The sequence below is a fragment of the Camelus ferus genome, chromosome 19, assembly GCF_009834535.1.
Source record: "Camelus ferus isolate YT-003-E chromosome 19, BCGSAC_Cfer_1.0, whole genome shotgun sequence".
In the NCBI taxonomy this organism is placed as follows: Eukaryota; Metazoa; Chordata; class Mammalia; order Artiodactyla; family Camelidae; genus Camelus; species Camelus ferus.
In genome coordinates this window covers 15,906,402-15,926,594 of record NC_045714.1, presented here as the reverse complement: position 1 = coordinate 15,926,594, position 20,193 = coordinate 15,906,402, and the positions used below count along the sequence as shown (strand labels likewise).

The window sequence follows — 20,193 nt, the reverse complement described above, 5'->3', positions numbered from 1 at the left end:
CAACGGGTCTTACCTGACATGGCCTCCAGCCCTTGCTCTGGTCTCAGCCACTAGCCTTCTTGCTCACCCTGCTGTAGCATCACTGCGTCCTTGCCGGTGTGGAGACCCCAGGGCGTGGGTGGCATGCAGGTGAGACATCATACCCACATGGCAGATACCCACATGGCTTACTGCCCCCCGCTTCTGGTCTGTGCCCTCTCTGAATGCTAACTCAAGACCTCCAGGCCCTCTCACTTTCACTAGTCACTCTCCTTTGCTTATTCTCTCCTTAGGACGTCTCACTGATGTACTCGTCGTCGGTATCTCTATATCTGTGCCTTGCTGCTTCCCACACTTGAACATAGACTCTGACAGCAAGGACTTTGTTCACAACTTTATCTTCAGTGTCCAGAGCAACGCTGAATAGGCGCTTCAGGAGATTTGCTGAAGGAATAATGAGTCATCACAACTCCTCCGAAGTGGGTACTATTGTCCCCACCTGTACAGGTAAAGAAATCAGTCTCAGGCCTGGGGTCTGAAGTGGAGGTTTATGGCAAAGGAACGTTGAGGATGCTGGTGACCTTTGGGTCACTATCCTGTGGCACGGTGCACTATAGAATTGTATGCTTAATAAAAACACTTAGCTCAGTTATCTCTTCCTGAAGAGCTGAGACGGAAATTCAGCATAAGGGTCAGAATAAGAGCCATTCCCGGGCTCACGTCTCAGGTCACCGATCTACTGCTTCTGTCTGTGCAAAAGAGCAGCATAGCTTCTAGGCTTAGGCAGAACGAGTCCAAGGAACACTGCTTTAAAAACAGACAAAACAAACTGCAGAGCAGTGTTCCCACCTTTGATCGTACAAATGTCCACAACCATCCAGGCGGGAACGTGCTGACGCCCGTTCACGTTAATCTAGGGCATTGCCGTCTTGGTCGACCTTGTGAGTAGAGCTCTTTTACAAATGTTTTTAAATGACTGCTTAATATCTAAAGCAGTACTGTGGCCTTGTCGGCCTAAATGCAGGGTCTGTCACTTCAAAACTGCGTGACCTTGGACAAGTTTTCCACCTTCTGTTGCCTAATCAGCACCAAGCGTCTTAATAACCAGTGAAGGGATAATCGTGAGAATTACCCGAAGTATGTCACCGCCCCTAGCACACAGGAGATATCCAATGAAATTGTTTTTCCTTTACTATCACATAAAAAAACCCACCCTGCAAAACCGGACGGACGCTACGCCGGGTCCTAACAGCAGCGCACGCCTTTCCGAGCCTGTCTTCTCCACCCCAGCGTGCGCACCGCTGTTCACCTAAACGAGAATGAATAACTACAACGGAAATGGGGTGGTGTGTTCACCCCGAGTTGTGCTGCGCGACAGCCTGGGGCTCAGCCTCCGCTCGGCCTGAGGTGGGACTGGGGGCGGAACCAGGGAGTGGGACCGGGGGCGGGACTGAGGTCCGCGACCGCTCCCTTGTAGGTTTCCCTGGGGCGCTGCGACTGCGCAGCGGAGGCAAATGTCCCTTGGCCGCCGCCGTAGCCGAGGACCAGCAGCGCGCTCCTATTGGCCGCGCGTGTTGGCGCCAAAGCGGGGTGGAGGCGGGGTCGGCCCGCCGGCCGAGGAGCGGTAGGCGCGGTGGTCGTAGGCCGAGCTGCGGCTGTGTGCCGACGGTGGGCGGTCCGCAGGGCCTGCGCTGCCGCCATGCTCTGCGAGAAGGCCATGGAGCTGGTCCGCGAGCTGCACCGCGCGGCCGAGGGGCGGCTGCCGGCCTTCAACGTGAGGCGGGCGCGGGCGGGCGTCTGCCCAGGGCGGCTTCCCTCGGGGCTGCGCTGCCGGAAGCGGGACGGCGGGCTTGCCCATGGTTCTCCGCGGAGCCGGACATCGGCCGGGGCGCGGCTCCGACGCCGGCCCGGCTGGGTTTCGGCAGCTTCCCGCGCACGGGGCGTGCAGCGGCCCTGGGGCTTCCTGCCGGACGCACGGGTGGGCGGGCGGGCCTGGCCCGAGGCGCTCCAGCGGCGGGGCGGCCGGGGGTGAGCCCCGCCCCTGCGCTCGTGCCGCTATCCCCCTCGGAGGGCGGCCCCTGAGCTCGCGCGGACGCGGGCGGCCGGAGAGGCCCGGAGACGTGTCGTGGGCGCAGGTGCTGAGTTACACCGGGGAGGTGTGGGCCGCAGTAGCTGGGGCGTTAGACCCGCGCCTGGAAGAGGCGGTGACCGCATGCCAGCCGCGGACCGGCCGTGTGGACACCCTCCGCCCGCTAGGGAATGACCACAACCTGGGCTCTGGGTCCAGGAGATGTGCCGTCACTCACAAGGCATTTTAGGCGCAGGAGTGACTGAGTAATTTGTTGTGTTTTGACGATAACTGTGGCAGCACTTTGGGAAGTGGATCGGGGAGAGGAAAGAATGATTCTTGGTAGTTATGATAGACCAGCTGAGAGATGTGTCGGGTCCGAATCCACATCTCGGGAGGCTTCGCTCTCAGGTAGCAGAGTAAACAACATAGGAGGTCAGCAGGAAGAGTGTTTTGGGGAAAGCGAGTTTTGTTTTGAACATTAAAAGGCACCTAGTCTGACAATGAGGCCATTTGACAGATGAGGAAACTGAGCCGAGGAAGTTAGGGACCGAATTAAGGGGCTTGTCTGAACTTGCAGCGAATTGGAGACAGAGCCTCAGCTTGAACACAGGATTCCAGTGTTCCAGTCTGTTGTTCTTTCAACTTCAGGACAGTTACCTCATTAAAAGTTAAGAGAGAGCATTTCAGTAGAGATGCTGAAATTCAGAGGTGTGGGGGCTCTCAAATGTGGCTCCACTGGGTTCCGTGGGTCTGGGCCTTTTGGGGGTCCTGGTACAGTTGAGGAAACCAGCCCAAAGACAGAGGCTGCCGGACATGTGCTGGCTCTTAGACAGCTAGTCCAGCCCTCTTTTCCATTCAAATTTTACAGTAAATGTTGGTTTGCCACTTTGGGGGTCTGGGGTGGACTTAGAAGTTGTAAAGTCACTCTTCTAGGTCTTAGTTGGCGGAGGAGACTACCCTTGCAGTCAGTTGGAATGATTACCCACTTTCTATGTGTAGAACTGGTAATAGTTTAAGTGAGTTTGTAGGAAAATTATCTTGGGCTCCCAAAGGCTTATGGCCCAGAGATGAGAGCACAAAATAATGCAGTTCCTTCCATAGATTAAAAAGTCTAAATCTGAAAGCTTGTGTGTATTTTTACAAAATTATTTCACACTTGTCTTTGGATCCCTGCAAGCCTACTAACTGTGCAAGAGTTTCAACTGTTCCTTAAAATAATATTTGTGATAAAAGGAGTGTTTAACTAAATTCTAATAAATCAGACTTTTCTGTGATCTCTTTTTGACCAGCTGATAGAAGGTAGAAGTTATGCTTACATTTTTCATCAGGAATGACTTCTTTTCTTAAAACTGAGCATGTTAAGTAGTTGATTTTGTAATTATACCAGTAGTGTCCAAGCATTTTTGCTAATGTGTATATTTTGGCTCTAAAATAGGTGGGTCGCATATATTTGATTTTTGGAAAAACCAATTGTGTAACACTTACGAATTTTATGTTCTAATGTTTTTATCCTTCCAAGGGAAAATTTTAAAAATTTTGCCCTAAAAGGATAGTAGAAAAACTCCTCTGACCTTTCTGTTTTCAGTTCTTGCAGTATAAGCCAAACCACTGTTCGTCTTTTTTTTTTTTTGGTAGTAGCCTTTTAAGACCATTTTCTAGTAAGTAATAAATTATTTACATACTTCTGTCATGCATTGTTGCTTCTGTATGACTTGACTTTTTGTCATCAGTTTTATTGTATAATTTATGTACAATAAAATACATATTTTAACAGACCTTTAAGTTTTGACAAATGCATACAGTCCTTATTATCAGCACCCAAATCAAGGTTTCTGTCACCACAAGGATTCCCTTTTCTCCCTTGTAGCTGTTAGCTGCCTCCCACCTGCAGCCTTGGGCAACCTTTCTGTGCTGCAGATTATATTTGTGTTTTTTATGTTCTTCTGGATTCAGCATGCCAGGAATCGCACACTTTTCCATACAGGGCCAGTTGGAAGCACACAGCGTGTACTCCTGTCTGACTTCTTTTCTCAGAACAGTGTATTCAAGATTATCCTTAATCAGTATGTTAAGTGTATATCTTGTCAGTAACTTATTCCTTTTTTTTTGGTGGTAAAATATACATAACTTAAAATTTGCCATTTTAACCATTTTTCAGTACAATTCAGTGGCATTAATTATATTTACGTTGTTGTACAACCATCACCCCGATTTCCAGAACTTTTTCTTAATCCTTAAGCAGGAATTCCCCATTCCTCTCTACCCTCCGCCCCTGGTAACCTCTAGTCTGCTTTATCTCTGTGGGTTTGCCTGTTCTAGACATTTCAGATAAGTGGAATCATACAATATTTGTCCTTTTGTGTCTGGCTTATTTCACTCAGCATATTGTTTTCAAGGTTGAACCATATTGATGCCTGTATCAGTCCTTCATTTCTTTTTATGGCTGAATAACATTCCATTGAATGGAATTCAATAGATATTATAGACAGAATATTACTACAAACTTGGTGTGGGAATTAACGTATCAATATAATTTTGTATGTTCTAGGAGGATGGACTCAGGCAAGTTCTGGAGGAGATGAAAGCTTTATATGAACAAAACCAATCTGATGTGTAAGTTGATAAGACTGATACCTTAAAACAACTTAAGAAATAAGGTATTGAAATCATATAATCTTACGTTAGTCTTTAGATAATGATTTTTTTTTTTTTTAAATTCTCTGTGAGCCTGATCATAGGCCTGGAGGGATTTGTGTTAAGCTGCTGTATCTCCGGGGGTTCAAATAGTGCTTGGCACATGGTAGATGTTCAATAAATATTTGTCATTTGACGATACGACTTGGTATTGGGTCTGTCTCTTATCTCCGTGTGATAAAGACATTCCCCAAAGTAAGGAAATACGATGTCTGTCTTTTGGAGGCAGTGGAGAGTAACTGTGCCAAATGCGGAGTACCACATGTCTAAGCAAAACCCCCGGGGGGTGTGATCCTAGGCAGATAAGCTTTTGGGCTTTTTATCTTTTAACGTATTAGCAAAACTCTGCTGTGGAGTATTTGGGTACATTAACTGTTAACATAAATGGATAAAAACAAGCATGCAGTCAGCTGTTGGCTTTGAAAAGGCTTATTCTGAAGTAGACTTTCTTTTCCTCCCTAAATGTTTTACCAGGAACGAAGCAAAGTCAGGCGGCCGAAGTGACCTGATACCGACCATCAGGTTTCGACACTGCTCTTTGCTGAGAAATCAGCGCTGCGCTCTAGCCTACCTGTGAGTGCCTCTGGCTTTGCTGGGGTGACAGGGAGCCGCAGGGGGTTCCCCTGTGGTTTCCTAATTAGTCATTTCAGATGGATAACCAACATTCTTAGATTTGTCTCTCCTTTATAAGCATGCTAAATTCTTCTCTTTTCTCCGTTCAGTTTTTTAGTATGAAAAACTGCAGTATTCATAATATTAGGGAATAACATGAAACCCTCATGGAGCCATCATAAACAAAATGTTAGGTTTAACAGTCCTGACATTTTGCTATAGTTGCTTCATCTTGTTTTGTTTGTCTGCTAAACCACTACAGAGCATCGTGGCATCTGACCACTGAATACTTTAGTATGCACCTCTAAGAAATAAGGACCTCTGGGACCTTTTGTCATGTGGCCACTGTACCATTCTCATAGCGAGAAAATCGAACACGCTGTCACTGCGTCTGTGCAGTCTGTGTCCCTGTCCTCCCAGTTGTCCCAAAGGTGTCTCACGACAGTGGCTGGTTTGCCTCAGGAGCCTCATGAAGTCCACGTGTTACATTTCATTGTTGTGAGTCTTGGGTCTTTCCTGATCAAAGCAACTTCTGATACCCTTCTGTTACACTCTCTAATACCTTGTTAATGTCCTAGGTACGACCGATTGCTTCGGATTAGAGCGCTCAGGTGGGAATATGGCAGTGTCTTGCCAAGTGCTTTACGATTTCACATGTCTGCTGAAGAAGTAAGTTAGCACTGTTCAAGTTTATGAATTTGGAAAACACTGAGATTCTGGCATTGTTCTATAACAGTATTTATGGTATTTCTCTTCTTGTCTTAATACTTGTTTTTCTGCAGTTTTGGTCTGTATTTACTGTGTGCTGTGATGAGAATGGCAGGAGTGATTCTAAATGCTATGTGGAAAACTCTGCTACGACTTATTAGGGATCATCGGTAGGATTAAAATCACTGGCATCGTTATTTAGAGATTTTCCATAAATTATGTGTGTACATACTTTCCTTGTCAACGTGAATATCTATGATGAATCTAGTCACTGAGGCACAGAGCTGGCTCAGTATTTAAGGACACAGAGTCATGCAAACTTGGATTCAGACCTTGGCTCTGCCACAGTCATGTCTTGGGCAGGTGATTCAGTCTCTCCCTGTGTCTAAATCTCCTCGTCTGCAAAGTGAGGGCCGAAGTGCTTACCTGTTAGAAGGCTGCAGTGTCTTCAGACACTAGCTTCCTAGAGTGAGAGCAGACTTCACAGGGTGAGACTGCCCTCAACCTCAGACACCAGTTGTAAGTTTGGGGGTTCCCAGGGCCACCCTCCCTTCTGGCCAACTGGCTGCAAATTCAGGGGTTCCCACCATCCCCTCAGGCTTTTAGCCTCTTGATATCAGCCCAACTACCGGAGAGGAGAGGGGAGCTGGACATAGACCCTCAGTCACCTGTGAGCTGGTCAGTCATGCAGATGTAATGACACCCCAGAGCTGTGAGCATCCCTGGTTGACAACACGTCAGTGTACCAGGAGGGTGATGTATCCTGAGTCCACAGTGGGAGGACCCTCCCAGATCTCCCCCTGTGTGTCTCTGCCTTTGGCTGGTTCTGACCAGTGTCCCTTTAAATGCAGTAAAACCATGACTTTTAAGTGGAGTGCTTTCCTGGGCTCGGCGAGTCGTTTTGGCAAATGGTTGACCCTGAGGGAGGGGTGGGTGTGTCCGCGCATGCACACACATTCCCGACGCAGGTTATGAGGATGTCTTCTGCACAGCCTTCCAGGAGTTAGCTTGCTTACCAGCCCCAAAGAGGCCTACAGTGCGGGGACTGATTCTTGTGTTTGATGGGAGAGTTGGGTAGCGTTTTCAACATGGGGACTGAGATGGCACCGTTTCTTGAAAAGCCACTCTTTTCCCCCTGCTCCGTGCACAGTGCCACTTTTGTCATAAATAGAGCATCAGTGTGTCTGGATTTGGATGGGGGACTTCTGCTTGTCCTTGCACTGGCTCCATGCTGTTTTAACTCTTCTAATTTTATAAGTCTTGAGTCAGTATTCCCTTCTTATTCCTCTTTTTCAAGTGTCTCAACTATTTTTGGCCTTTTGCATTTCCATGCAAATTTTAGACTCAATTTGTCAAGTTTCATTTTTTAAAAAGTTGACGTTTTGATTGAGATTGAATTGAACCTGTAGGTCAGTTGACATTAATATGAGACTGACTCGTGCAGTCCATGAGTGTGGGATACCCTTCCAGATATTTAGGTCTTCTTTGATGTCTCTCAACAATTATAAGAAAAGAACCAATATACTGAGATACAATTTACATACTATGAAGTCACCCTGTTAAAGTATCTTGAGAGAGATGTGCGCCTGTCAACACCCTGTCCAGAACATGTTCTCTCTCTGCTTCCCTGCCCCTGGAAACCACTAACCTACTTTCTCCATAGATTTGCCTAGGTTGGATTTTCCATATGAGTGGAATTGCGCAGTATGTGGCCTTTCATGTCTTTTACCCGGCGTGTTTTCAAGGTCCAGCCACGTAGCAATTGCACACTGGAAGTCCTTTCAGGCTTTGGGTTGGGATAGTCCCGTTGTGGGGTTGTACACGTCTTATCCCTTCATCGGTTGATGGACATTTGGGTGTTTTCTCTACATTGTTTTATAGTTTCAGAGAAAACATCAGTACGGAGTTTGACAGAGTTTGAAGAGATCATAATTCTGAAATGGTGTATTTTTCAGAGTTCAGGTTTTGTTGGAAGGTTCCTTAGGGCTGCGATTAAGTATGCTGGGATGCAAGTTCTGTGAGAACAGGTTTTTGCTCACTTTGATAAATGATGCTTCCTAAGACCCCAGGCCAGTGCCTGGTTCAAGGCAGGCAGTCGGTAATATTTGTAGTTTAGATGAATGGTAGTTGCAGTAATGATCCCTGTGGGGAGAGTGTGCTGTTTTTGAAAGGATGATGCACAGTTTCTGCAAGTCTGTTTTCTTATAACTTTATCAAATGGCCACCTTTATGTTTTCAGATGGAGTGGTTCAATCACTATAAAAAGTCCCTTGCTACTTACATGAGATCCCTGGGAGGAGAGGAAGGTTTGGACATCACACAGGATATGAAGCCTCCCAAAAGCCTATACATAGAGGTAACTGTCCCTTTGTAAACGGGTTTTCTTTAATGCATAGACTCTGCTGACTTGTCTGAGGAGAAGCGGGATGTGGGTATGTAGTAGCCGTGCAGGCACACCTTGGAGATACCGCAGATTTGATTTCAGACCCACAATAAAGCCAACGTGCGGTAAAGCAAGTCACACAAAGTCTTTGGTTTCCCAGTGCATGTAAAAGTTGTGTGTACACTACATCGTGGTCTATTAAATGTGCAGCAGCAGTGTGTCTAAAAAACAATGAACATACTTTATTGCTAAAAGATACTGTCATCTGATAATGCAAGGCTGCCATAAACCTTCAATTTGTGAAAAATAGGTTACCTGAGAAGCGCAAAAAGCAAAGCACACACACAAAAAACATAAACCCAAACCAAAAATGTCCCCTGTAGCGGCAGTAATAATAGGACGGAATAGATAAAACTTTCTGACTGGACCTGTTTTAACAGTTTTAACTTTGGAACTGTGTAAATATGTTACTTTAAAACACATAAATTGACTGTATTTCCCTAATGAGTGTATTCTAAGGATGGGAAGACGTGCAGAGAGCTCTTAGCCTGTGTCTAGTTACGGTAGTAGTAGTAGTAACAGTATTGTTACTGTTATTTGTAAACAGTGTATGAATTGAGGAATAGAGCAAAATGGTAACAGCGTGGACTCACATTGAATCATCTCTTTCAAAGAAGTGTTTCTTAGGGCTGCCCACTGAGGAGGCTTGGGAGCTGTGACCAGCCCTGCATGAGCATCCGCTTCCTGGGGTCTAAGTGCCATTTCCCCTGTAAAAGGAAACCAGGACTCCTGGGGAAAATGGCCCATTCCAGGTCTTGAATAGATAGAAAATGTACCAGCTGAGCACGGAAAGCAAAGAAGGCATCATGGGCTCCATGGGGAGGGCTGCCCAGGCTCGGGAGCAGGCTCAGAGGGGCTGGCGTTCCCTGGGGAAGCAAACTGAGACGCAGAATGACTGATGGCAGCAAATCGTAGCACTTCAGTTACGTAAGGAGCAAGAATGATAACACCACCAAACAACAACAGTAACAATTTTAAAACTGAAACCTCTTTGGGGCCCCTTGGAGAATATGAAAGAGGCACCTCATTTTAAAAAGTGGTAAATAAAAGAATGGAGACAAGCCTCCACCCTCCTTTACTGCACAGATTCAGTCTCAGGGAAGCCAGACTGTTTGCAAGGGAAATTTCTTTTTGTGGAAGAATTCCAGCTAACAAAAAGGAGCAGGAAGGAAAGAATGAGATGAAGGCCGTTTTGTAGCCCTAACACAGGGAGGCAAATAGCTGCTACACCAGGAGGTGGAAGAGCTCTTAAATCATGGGAGTGTGGGTGGGTGTGGGTGGGCGGGAGTGGTGCGCAGACCCACTGGTCGGTCTCAGCGTCCAAAAAGAGACTCCAGACACTTTGTGCTTCGTGACATCAGGACACCGTTTGCCTGGAAACTAAGCCTGATCTGATCCAGCCCCTGTACCTAACTTCTACTTTAAAGGAGATTCTGGGATGGAGGAATATGTTACGTGACCCCACAGGAATCCACAACAAAATCTAGTTTGTGGGAAACTACCAGACAGACTTCCCAGTTTATTTAACAGATAAATCGCCAAGGGGGAGAACCCTGCAGATGAAAATGGACTTGGAGGCGTCAGAAACATGCAACGTGCAACTCTTGTTTGACTGATTTTAATGTGGCAACTTTAAAAACATTATGAGATGATTGGGGGAATTTGGATACCAACCAGGGTTTTCACGGTATTTAAAAATTACTACTTACTAAGATGTGATAATGGTGTTGAGGGTTTTTTTTTTGAAGAAGAAGAATCTTATTTTGTAGAAATAGGTACCAAAATATTTATTAATTAAATGAAATGATGTCTAGGATGTGCATCAGAACTCCCCAGAAGTGGTGAGGGAACCAGACTGGTGACATGTTGGTGGTTGTTGAAGCTGATGGGTCGTGGGGTTTTATTAGTCGTTTTACCTTTGAATGTGCTTGAGATTTTCCACAATAAAAATCTATTTAAAGAAGCAAAATGGTGGTAGTGGAGGGGGGTATTTTTCTAAAATAGTGTCGCTCAAGCTAAGTCAGAATGCCTTTGGGAGTCGTGGGGAGATTGCAGAGCAATCACAGGGCATGAGATCATCCGGGAAACGTAGGGGACTGAGACGGGGTTGGCTGTGCTCATACCACACTGGTGCTGGGGCTCGGGAGGGTAAACTGCAGGCCGCACTCTCAGGCAGAGGAATGCGTCCTCCCGCTTCCCTGGGGTGGCTCCTGGAGCTGGGCCAGGTCCCCGACCTCTGGGGCCCTGTCGAGGTTCCTTCCTTGCAGCCTCAGAGGTCATCAGGCTGCCTCACCCCTCCCACCTTCAACTAAGAGCCTTCCGGGGGAGGGGACAGGTCAGAGGTAGAATGCGTGCTCAGCAGGCAGCAGGTCCTGGTTTCAGTCCCCAGAGCCTCCATTTAAAAAAGGGGAAAAAAAGAGCCTCTCCTGACTGTTGTAACATGAGTCTGCCTCCGTTCTTTCCCAGGGCCCTGCTAAGCAAGCGTCCGCGTGGTGACGGAGAGTGGAAGAGTCCAAAACAGAAATGTTGCTGACTTACATCCCATCCTCAGATACTGGTGTTTTATGGGAGGGATCTGGGAGAGGACGTTGGAGCAAGTGGGAAACATTCTCTTTTCTTTGTAGATATGTATTTCAGCTGCTTGGTTTTTCAGGATTTGCAGAGGGACGAGAATCCAGTGATGTTGTCTCTCTCTGGCAGCAACCTGGGTTTCCTTACTGCCAGCGCTGATGTCCACATATTCAGAAACTGGCCATTTTGCTTCCTCCCCATCAGAGCAGCGCGGTTGGAACCACGAATACCACAGCAGGGAGAACCAGTCCCAGTACCCAGAGAAGAAACAGGAGACAGCCCCGTGCCCTCCCTGCGGGTGCACACACGGTCCCCATCCACTTTGTGGTCGCTGCATGTTAAATAGTTGAGGTAAAACATCAATTTTTCCTTTCAGGTGCGGTGTCTGCAAGACTATGGGGAATTTGACGTTGATGATGGTACTTCAGTCCTTTTAAAGAAAAACAGCCAGGTATTCACTAGTCTTAGGATAGTTTAAGAGTGTTGAATGATGGAAATGTTAGAGTCAGTAGCAAACAACTGTCTCCTTGGGGTGATCATTTGTGTCACAGTAATTATGTTTAATTTAAGATACTCTGTTTTGTCCTTTTCCTAAACATAAAGACTTAAAGCCATTGTTGCAGATAGTAAGAAATGGTTAATCACAGCTGACTCTTGAACAACGTGCGGGGTTTAGGGTGCCAGCCGACCCCCCAGCCCCGCATGGTCAGAAATCCGAGCACTGCCATTTCTGCCTCAAAAACAAAGGAACTGATAGGTGGCTCGCCCGAGGGCAGGAAGCCGGGACTGGTCGGGGTAGAGTCAGGACCCAAACGCTAGGTCTTTTGATTCCACATATTACGATCTCTGATTGAACACAAACTTGTTAATTTAAAGATCTGTAAAATGAAAGTACGAGATACATATATATGCCACATGTAAGTGGAGCTGTGCAGTTCAAACCCATGTTCGGGTGTCAGCTGTAACTTGCTTGGGTTTTGCTTGAATTTAATACCAAGCATTTTCCTGGGAAATTACCACACCGGGTCTTACTCTAGCTAATGGCTATTTGTTGCATTTAGCGCCGTCAAAGGGTTATTTATTAAACGGGCTCAGCGCTTGCTTTTAGTTTACACTTCTTCACAGTCTAAATGCCGGTTCTTCAGCAAGTGGTGGTACGGATCGAAAGGTTCCATAAACATAGCAGCTTAATAGGGAAGGACTGAAATTGTGCCGTTGTGGCCTACCCTGAATTTTTCCTTAGAAAGAATCTCAATGCATTTATTGTTTCCTTAGACATCTTCAAGTTCACGTTAGATGAGTCGCGTCAGCTACATTTATTTTTTCCTATCTCAACTTTCTGTAGTCACACTAGCATAGGAGGGAAGATGGCCTGGTGAAGACCACTTTCCTCTGTTACCTGCCACCTTGCTGTCGGACGGGTGTCATCTACTGACCCCTCGTCCCTGACGTTGAAGCCAAAGGATGCTTCCAGTTGGGTGGCTCTTGGCTCGTTCCCTGAGGGTGAGCTGGTCTCTTATTTTACTAGTACCCTTGGAGCTTTAAGTGGTTTCCTAAAACAAAGGTTGAGTTTTTTAAAGACAGGTTTTCAGGGTGCCCTAAAATCTTTAGTTGTTAACGGCAAAAATTTCCCTCCCAAGCATCCTCCTAGAAGTAGGGTACTGCTGAGTAGAAAGTGTGAGTTAACGCTCTCGTAGTATCTGTGTCTGGAGGACCCAGTGTGACGCTCTGGCTCACAGGAACAAAGCCGGCCTCTTACAGCAGGCTCTGAGCAGTGCTCTTCATCCCGGACGCCGTCTTGCGGCTGCACTTCTCCCCAGGCTCTGGCCAGCCTTCCCACCCGGTGTGCTAGGACACTGACTCCTCAGCAGGGAGAGCCTGGGCGGGCTGGGGCGGCCGAAACCCGGCCGGTCCCTCCTCCACCTGCTGCCCTGCTAAACACTGCTGTTTCTGTGTGGACCGTGCCACAGCCTTCCTCTTGCTGAGACTTTGTCTCAGTATCGCCGCAGAAAAACAGGAAAGCGGCAAGGGATAGCCAGTGGTAGAGCATGTGCTGAGCTTGCAGGTGGTCCTGGGTTCAGTCCCTGGTGCCTCCACAGTGTGGAAGTAAACCACCCCTCCCCAGTGAATGAATGGACGAATGAATTAAGGAAAAAAGCCAGAAAAACATTTCAGAAGCATAATTTATGGTAGTTGATGTAAGGGGCTTCTGAAATGTCTGAGCACACCTGAAACCAGTTTCTGTGGAATCGAGAGTGTAGACCACCCACATGATGGGACACGTCCCCTCCCGCATATTCTGCTCTTGTCAGGGTGGTGAGCACGCTTCTGGTCGGGAACTCAGAGCCCCCTCTTTTCAGCAGACACTGGAGTAACTTCACTGTTGAGCTGCGGGAATGTTTGAAATGTATATGAAATGCTGCTTTTTAATGATGCAGGATGTAATTTAAAACTCTTCTCCTTCCTTCCTTCTTCTCCCCTCCTTCCCTCAGCACTTTCTGCCCCGGTGGAAGTGTGAACAGCTGATTAGACAGGGCGTCCTGGAGCACGTGCTGTCGTGACCCAAGCTGCTGCCAGGCCCCCGGTGGTGCGGGGCTGGACCCGACCAAGGACGCTGCTCCCCTCCCCTCTCCACCTCCCCTCGGGCCCACCTCTCTTTGGTTTTAATACTTACATTCTTTAAGATAACCAGGAATGATTGGTGGAAGAATACAGTTTGTTTTTTTCGATTTCTCTTTTATTTAATTTCTGAATAGAATCCCCTAACCTTCCATGGTGAACCTGTTTTTGGATTTGTCATGTGCTTCCATTGTGAAGCATCATTTCTCAATTCAGAGTTTGAATTCTTGCCCTCTAGAGACCCTACTTCCCCCACCCTGCGGTCCACAGGCCTAGTGGCCAGGAAGTCCAGGATCGAGGCTCTGGCAGATCTGGTGCCTACAGAGGGTGCTTCCTGGGTCCACCTTCTCACTCTGTCCTCACAAGGTGGAAAGTTGGGTTTCTTTTGTACAGGATCCTCCTCTTTGTGTAGTAAGCTGTTTCTGTAATTACATTCCTGCAGTTCCCAGAATAAATACCACAGTGTGTTTTTGTGTAATGAAAGTAAACATGTTACATGTGGATCTCTTCTCAGCTGTGGGGAAGGGTCTCAGCTGGCTGTGTAGGGAGACAGGGTGTGCCTTGTGTGGCTCCTGGTCGTGCTTCCTGTACCAGCCGGGGTCCCTGCAGCTCCTGTTTCCAGGTCACATGGTCGGGGAGGTGACGGTCTAAGATTTTCAGTGTATTGATTGTTTAATGACAGACTAACTTACTGTCTGGCTGGGAAGGAAAGACACAATGGATTTTTCTCATTTCCTGCACTGGTGGCTGGTGTGGCTGGAAAGGGAAATAGAAATTGAGGCTAGAAAAGGGAGTTCGAGCGGTTCCCCCCTCCACCGAGTCACACTCACCATAAAGTCACATGAAGAGCTGGTCAGCTGGGTGGAGGGCAGTTCTCATTGCCCGAAGTTCTGTGAGTGATAGGAACTGGACAGTGGTGGTCAGTGGCCTTTCGCTGCCAGTCCCCTCCATAACCAGCCCAGTAATCTCAGAGGCAATCAAGTACAAAGTCCAGATAAGCCCGGTACCTGGCACATGCTGTGCAGTTTCATTCTTACATAGGAGACTGTTTCTGGCCAACATGACGCTCAAGTCCACCTGTGGAGAGAGTCCGCCGAGGCTGTGGGTCGCACGTTCTCAGGGTACGCGAGTGCACGTGCTCAGGTCAGTAGGCGGCCCTTGGCCCATTGTGAGCCTGGAGTCCTTGAGTTGGCGCGAGGACGGACCGCAGTGCAGGCCGTTGCCACGCCGCCAGCCCAGCCTCGTTCCTGAGCTGACATGATGCGCTTTCCTGTTCAGTCCCAAGTGAAACAGTAAGTACAGGCCTTATTTGAGATGAATGTGCGCTAGTTAAAAAGTTAACATTTTGTGGGTTTTATTGATTTATGTTGGCTGGCTCTCTAGAATTGTGGCTAGAATTTTAAACATCTATCTTATATGATTTTTTTCTTAAAGAGGTAATATATGCACAGTTAAAAAGGAAAACATAGCCCTGTAATGTAGAAAATGAAGCAAGTTCCCCTTCCACCTACTGAATGCCACCACCCAGGGTATCCACTGTTAACTAGTCACGTGTGTAAAGTGTAATTGCATTTCTTTTTAAGGGTTTCCCCACGCATTTCTAGTGTTTGTTTCTAGTGTGAATGGAATCCCTTTTTTAAAAAAATGTGGGGGGTGACTAGGTTTATTTATTTAGTGGAGGTACTGGGGATCGAACCTGGGACCCTGTGCTTGCGAAGCAGGCACCCGACCGCTGAGCTAGAACCTCCCCGCGGAGTCTTTCTTGTGTGTGGTATTTTCTGACTAGTTTTCTGCTGATACATACAAAACTGCACATTACGATGGTTTGGCCATCTTCTCATATTTATGTAAGCTCATGTCTTTTCTCACGTTGATCTTGTTCTCTAGAACTTTCAGGAAGTGGTTGCCTTCTGCAGCTCACAGCTGGAAGCTTACCTTCTTCCTGACTTGATTGAAATGCCAGTCTTCTTAATGTTTCTGTCCCAGGCTTCTCCAGGAAAAATACTAAAACTTGTGGCCTCCCTCAGTGCCACCTGAAGCCCCCAAATAAATTCAGCACCGTAACAAAATGAACCTGGGTAACTAACAAGCAGGGTTTTCCCATGTGCACTTTTGGAACTTGAGTCATCATAGATGGTTTCTCACTTAACTCTCTGAAGTTATAAATTATATGTAAAGAATTTTATTGTTGAACTATCTTGCATTCCATTTGTAACACTCCTCTTGGCCATGGTGTGTTAGCCATTCAAGGAACTGCAAGGTTTGACTGACTTTATTGGGAAGGTTGCAGCTGTGGCTGATGCTGGTTTATAGTGTTTGGGAAGAGGCGAACGTGTACGTGTTCATGTATGTGTCTACGCTTTGTCAGTGTTTGCAGTTATCTGTTCCTATGAAAAAAAAATCCAAACTTAGTGGCTTTAAAGCCACACCATTTTGTTAGCCCTCCCAGTTCTGTGAGTTGACGAGGTTCAGCTGGGAGGCTCTGCAGATCTTGCGTGGGGCCCCTGAGGCAGTCGCATTCAGACGGCGGTCTGGCTGGGAGGGCTCAGCTTCCCGTGTCCGAGTGGGGTCTCCACGTGGTTCTCCAGCAAGCGGCTGGGCCTCACCTGGCACCTGGGGCCCCTGCGGAGCTGGGAGGTGGATGTGGGAGCTGCTGGTTTTCTGAACGGCCAGGCCTGGTGCTGGACTCGCACCATTTCTGCCACAGCCTGTGGTTACTGCAGCCAGAGGTGCCCAGGCTCGGGAGGGCCCCAGGGCCAGGCATCGCTTGCTGGTGTCCTTAGGAAAGCTCGCTTTCTTGTCTACCTTTAATAGAAATGTAAGTTTTAAGATAGCACGAATACCTATGGAACCACCTGAGTATGAATCTTTCTGGAGAGAGGAATTTTTTTTACTTTCCTTAGTTTGTGGTCAAATTTTTTGCTTTTTAAAGTAAATTGTAGTTAATCGTGTTTTTAAAATATTTTATTCTATACATATTTATTCTATATTTTGCAGTGTATTAAGGTATTTTTTCCTTTTCTGTACACAGGTCATTCCTAATATGTATCTGTTTTCCCTTTTTTCTCTTGGTCATATAGCTAAAAAAGGTATCTGTAACGATGATGTATTAATCTTTTAGGATGTAGAGAATGGAGATGCAGATTTCAGATGATTTATTGCTTTTCACAGTTCATAGTATTTTAGGATGAGCTGAATTTATTGTTTTATAACTTCACAAAAAAACACTTAATGTTTTCATGTAGTAAAAATGTAACCGCAAGAAGGCAGCCGTCGGCAAGCCAAGGACAGAGGCCTCAGAAAAAACAAACTTGCCAACACCGTGACCTTGGATTCAGCCTCCAGAATTGCAAGGAAGTGGATTTCTGTTACGAAGCCACGCAGTCTGAGTTTTGTAACAGCAGCCTCCTCAGACGAAGAGGCGCCCGCACTTCTGAGAGGGGTCTGCTTCCCTGCTGACGGCGCTTGGACAGTTTGCGCCCTTTCGCTGTTACAGACACAGCTGGGTCAGTAGCCTTGTGCATGCGTCGTTCGCTGTACATACAGCTTTGTGTGGGGGAGAATTTTAATTCTGATGGCACAGATGTAGGAATTATAATTTCTCCTACCACCAGAGATGAAGGAGTCGCTCCCCCCACCCCCTTTGCTCACAGAATGTTTCCAATTTGGGGCTGTTGCACACATGTTCAAGTCTTTTATGGACACGTATTTCCTTTTCTTTGGGGCAAATAACTAGAAGTAAAATGGATGGGTCATGTTGTAGGTGTGATTTTAACTTAAGAAACTGGCATGCTGCCCCGAGATGGCTGTGCATTTCGTGTTCACGTCAGCGCTGTACGAGTTCTAGTTCCTTCGTGTCCTCCACAGGACTTGGCAGGATTACCCTTTCTGATTTTACCCATTCTAATAGCTGTAAGGTGCTAGCTCACCGAGATTTTAATTTGCATTTCCCTGGTGACAAAGATGTTGAGTATCTTTACATGTGATTATTTGGAATGTGTATCTTTATTTGGTGAACATGTCCAGATCTTTGTCCATTTGTTGAAAAATTAGGTTGTTTTCTTGTTGAGTTTCGGGAGTTCTTTATACATTCTGGATGTAAGTTCTTTATGAGATACATGCTTTGCAAAGGTTTTCTCCCAGTTTGTGGCTTGTCTATTCATTTTCTTAACAGAATCTTTTGAAGAGCAGACATTTTAGTTTTGATAAATTTATTCATTTGTTTTATTTATGCTTTTGGTGTCATATCTAAGAAATCTTTTCCCAGTCCAAGGTCACAAAACATTTTTCCCTTCATCTAGAAGTGTTATAGTTTTAGGTCTTACACTTAAGTCCATGATCCATTTTGAGTTAATTTTGGTATATGGTGCGAGGTGTTGACCAGGGTCACTTGGGGGGCCGGTGTGTGGGGGATACCCGGCTGCTCCAGTACCTTTTCTTCACAGGACGTGAGTGAGTGGTTTGCCGTGCCTAGCACTGCTACGCACAGAGCAGGCCGTGGGGCTGCGCTTGCCAACCCTGTTCTTCTGTTTGACTGCGGTAGTGATTGTCCTATTTCCTTCCTCCTGCTGATTTTGGGTTTAATTTGCTCCTTTTCTGCTTATTTAAGGTAGAAGCTGAGGTCACTGATTTGAGGCCTTTCTTTTATAACCCAGTTGTTTAGTGCTATGAATTTTCCCCTAAGTGCTGCTTTTGCTCCACCCTACACATTTGGATATGTTTTCATTTTCAGTCAGTTTGCAACTTGTTGTAATTTTCTTTGTTTTGTGGGTAATATCAGTTTGCAACTATTTGGGGATTTTCCAGATCTCATTCTGGTCTTGAGTCCTAATTTAGAAGAACCCACTTGGTGTTGTCCTCTCCAGAATCTGCTCTTCCCTTCCATCCAGTGCTTTAGGGCCGTTCTCATTCAGCCTGTACAGTAAGTGACCGACAGACAGGAGGAGGCACCGCAGCTTCAGGACAGTGGGTAGGGTCTGCACTTCTGTCTAAATCTTGTAGGAGAATGTTTTTCATACATCTAGTTGGTGGGCATATGACTGTTTCTTTTAATTAAAAAAATACCTAGAAGTTTAATCAGTTTTAAGAGAAAAGGACTTTATTACAAATACAGTGACTTCATATTACAGTAGCTTCTTATGATAAACCAAATGACCATAATTTATATATATTTTTGCATATAAAACTATACCTTTTTTTTAAACATATAATACACTTTCCAGTGTGACGACCTGTCACTGAGGATAAGATTGCATCCACAACAGACACCACCCTCCCTGAGTCCTCAGCCCTAAACTAAGCACTGTCTGCACCTCCCCCGGGGAGCAGGCCCTGAGGAAGAGCCTTCCCCTCCTCCACCCCCACTGCCCTTCTGGAGCCTCCATGGAGCTGCCCTCGAGGTGCTAACGGCTGAAGCTGAGCAGTGACGCTCAGACTGCACAGGGCGCTGCCGCTGCCCTCAGTCTCTACAGCCGGGGTCAGCAGTCAGCACTGATGTGGCTTCACTGCACCATCTGCCTTGCTGAGAGCCCACAGTCGGCTTCACCGGGAACAGCAGCATCAGCACTTCTACCTGACGGAGGTGGAAACGGAAATTACCCACGACCCCTAAAAGCACGTGGTCTCTTCCAGCGTGTTTTCCCTGCATCTGGCCCAGCAGACCTTCATCGGATGTCTGTGGCAAACGAGGAACCACAGTCCTCACCCGTCCAGGGGTGCACGGCCAGCAAGCCATCACGGGGCTTACTTTTAAAGGATGTTCCTCCGAAATGAATTCCAGGAGCAAAAGCCGTCCTTACACAGAGAGGGACGCTGACGCCACCTTACTGATGAGTTTGTTGAGCGCTCTAACTTTTTCCTCCAGGAACCGGGTTTTTCTCTCGGCACCTCGTTGCTTCTCTTCAGTGACCTGAAGTGCTTTCATCAGGTGAGCATTTTCCACGTAAAGGTCCTTGAGCAGCAGGTCAGACTTCGTGTTCTTTTCAAACTGGAGAGGGGAGAAAGCCACACCGTACTGTGAGTCTAGCACAGAAATGCCATGCGACCAGCTGGCCCCTCCTCATCGTCCACGTTTGTTCAGACCATGGTGTTGGGGTTTTACAGATTGGAAACAAACATGGGATGTAATGACAGTTTTTAGTTATCATAGCGTGAGAGGAAATTCAGAATCTGGTGAACTAGGCCAACTTTGTACGAATTGATTTTACCAAAAAATGAAGACAAAAAGACCAAGATCCACTGGCCTCAAAAAGGACTGTTCTGGGCAACTTAAAACAAGGAAATCGCTAGGAGTGCCCAGACAGCTTGTCCACGTCTGCGTGCTCTGCAGGCCCATTGCGCCACCCGGGTGCACTGAGGCGCGCGAGCTGGTCACCACGCACTCAGCTGCCGTGGGGCGTTGGTGATGGGCGCGCAGGGCCACCGAGTCGGGGCGCCAGAGGCACGGGCATCTTGGGCTTTGTGAGTCAGCGCTGAGTCCACCCACCCAACAGGCAGT

The 20,193-nt window shown here is 46.9% G+C and overlaps 2 protein-coding genes across 4 annotated transcripts in view; one reads left to right on the top strand and one right to left on the bottom strand.

Annotated features, from left to right (window-relative positions):
- Positions 1–1,552: 1,552 nt before the first annotated feature.
- GINS1 (GINS complex subunit 1) lies at positions 1,553–17,924 on the top strand. The gene is made up of 7 exons (XM_032461691.1): positions 1,553–1,753; positions 4,599–4,663; positions 5,219–5,317; positions 5,935–6,025; positions 8,304–8,420; positions 11,455–11,529; positions 13,571–17,924. The coding sequence occupies exons 1-7, from the start codon at positions 1,679–1,681 to the stop codon at positions 13,637–13,639; spliced, it is 591 nt and encodes a 196-aa protein (XP_032317582.1). The 5' UTR covers positions 1,553–1,678; the 3' UTR covers positions 13,640–17,924.
- Positions 17,925–18,815: 891 nt separating this feature from the next.
- Positions 18,816–20,193, bottom strand: part of NINL (ninein like) — a 73,995-nt gene continuing 72,617 nt past the window's right edge. For 2 of the 3 annotated variants that reach the window (XM_032461687.1, XM_032461686.1), the window contains one exon: positions 18,816–19,683. In XM_032461687.1, the coding sequence (XP_032317578.1) occupies positions 19,492–19,683 (192 nt within the window). In that variant the 3' untranslated portion in view covers positions 18,816–19,491. The remainder of the gene's footprint in view (positions 19,684–20,193) is intronic. The other variant, XM_032461685.1, reaches the window with a different exon arrangement.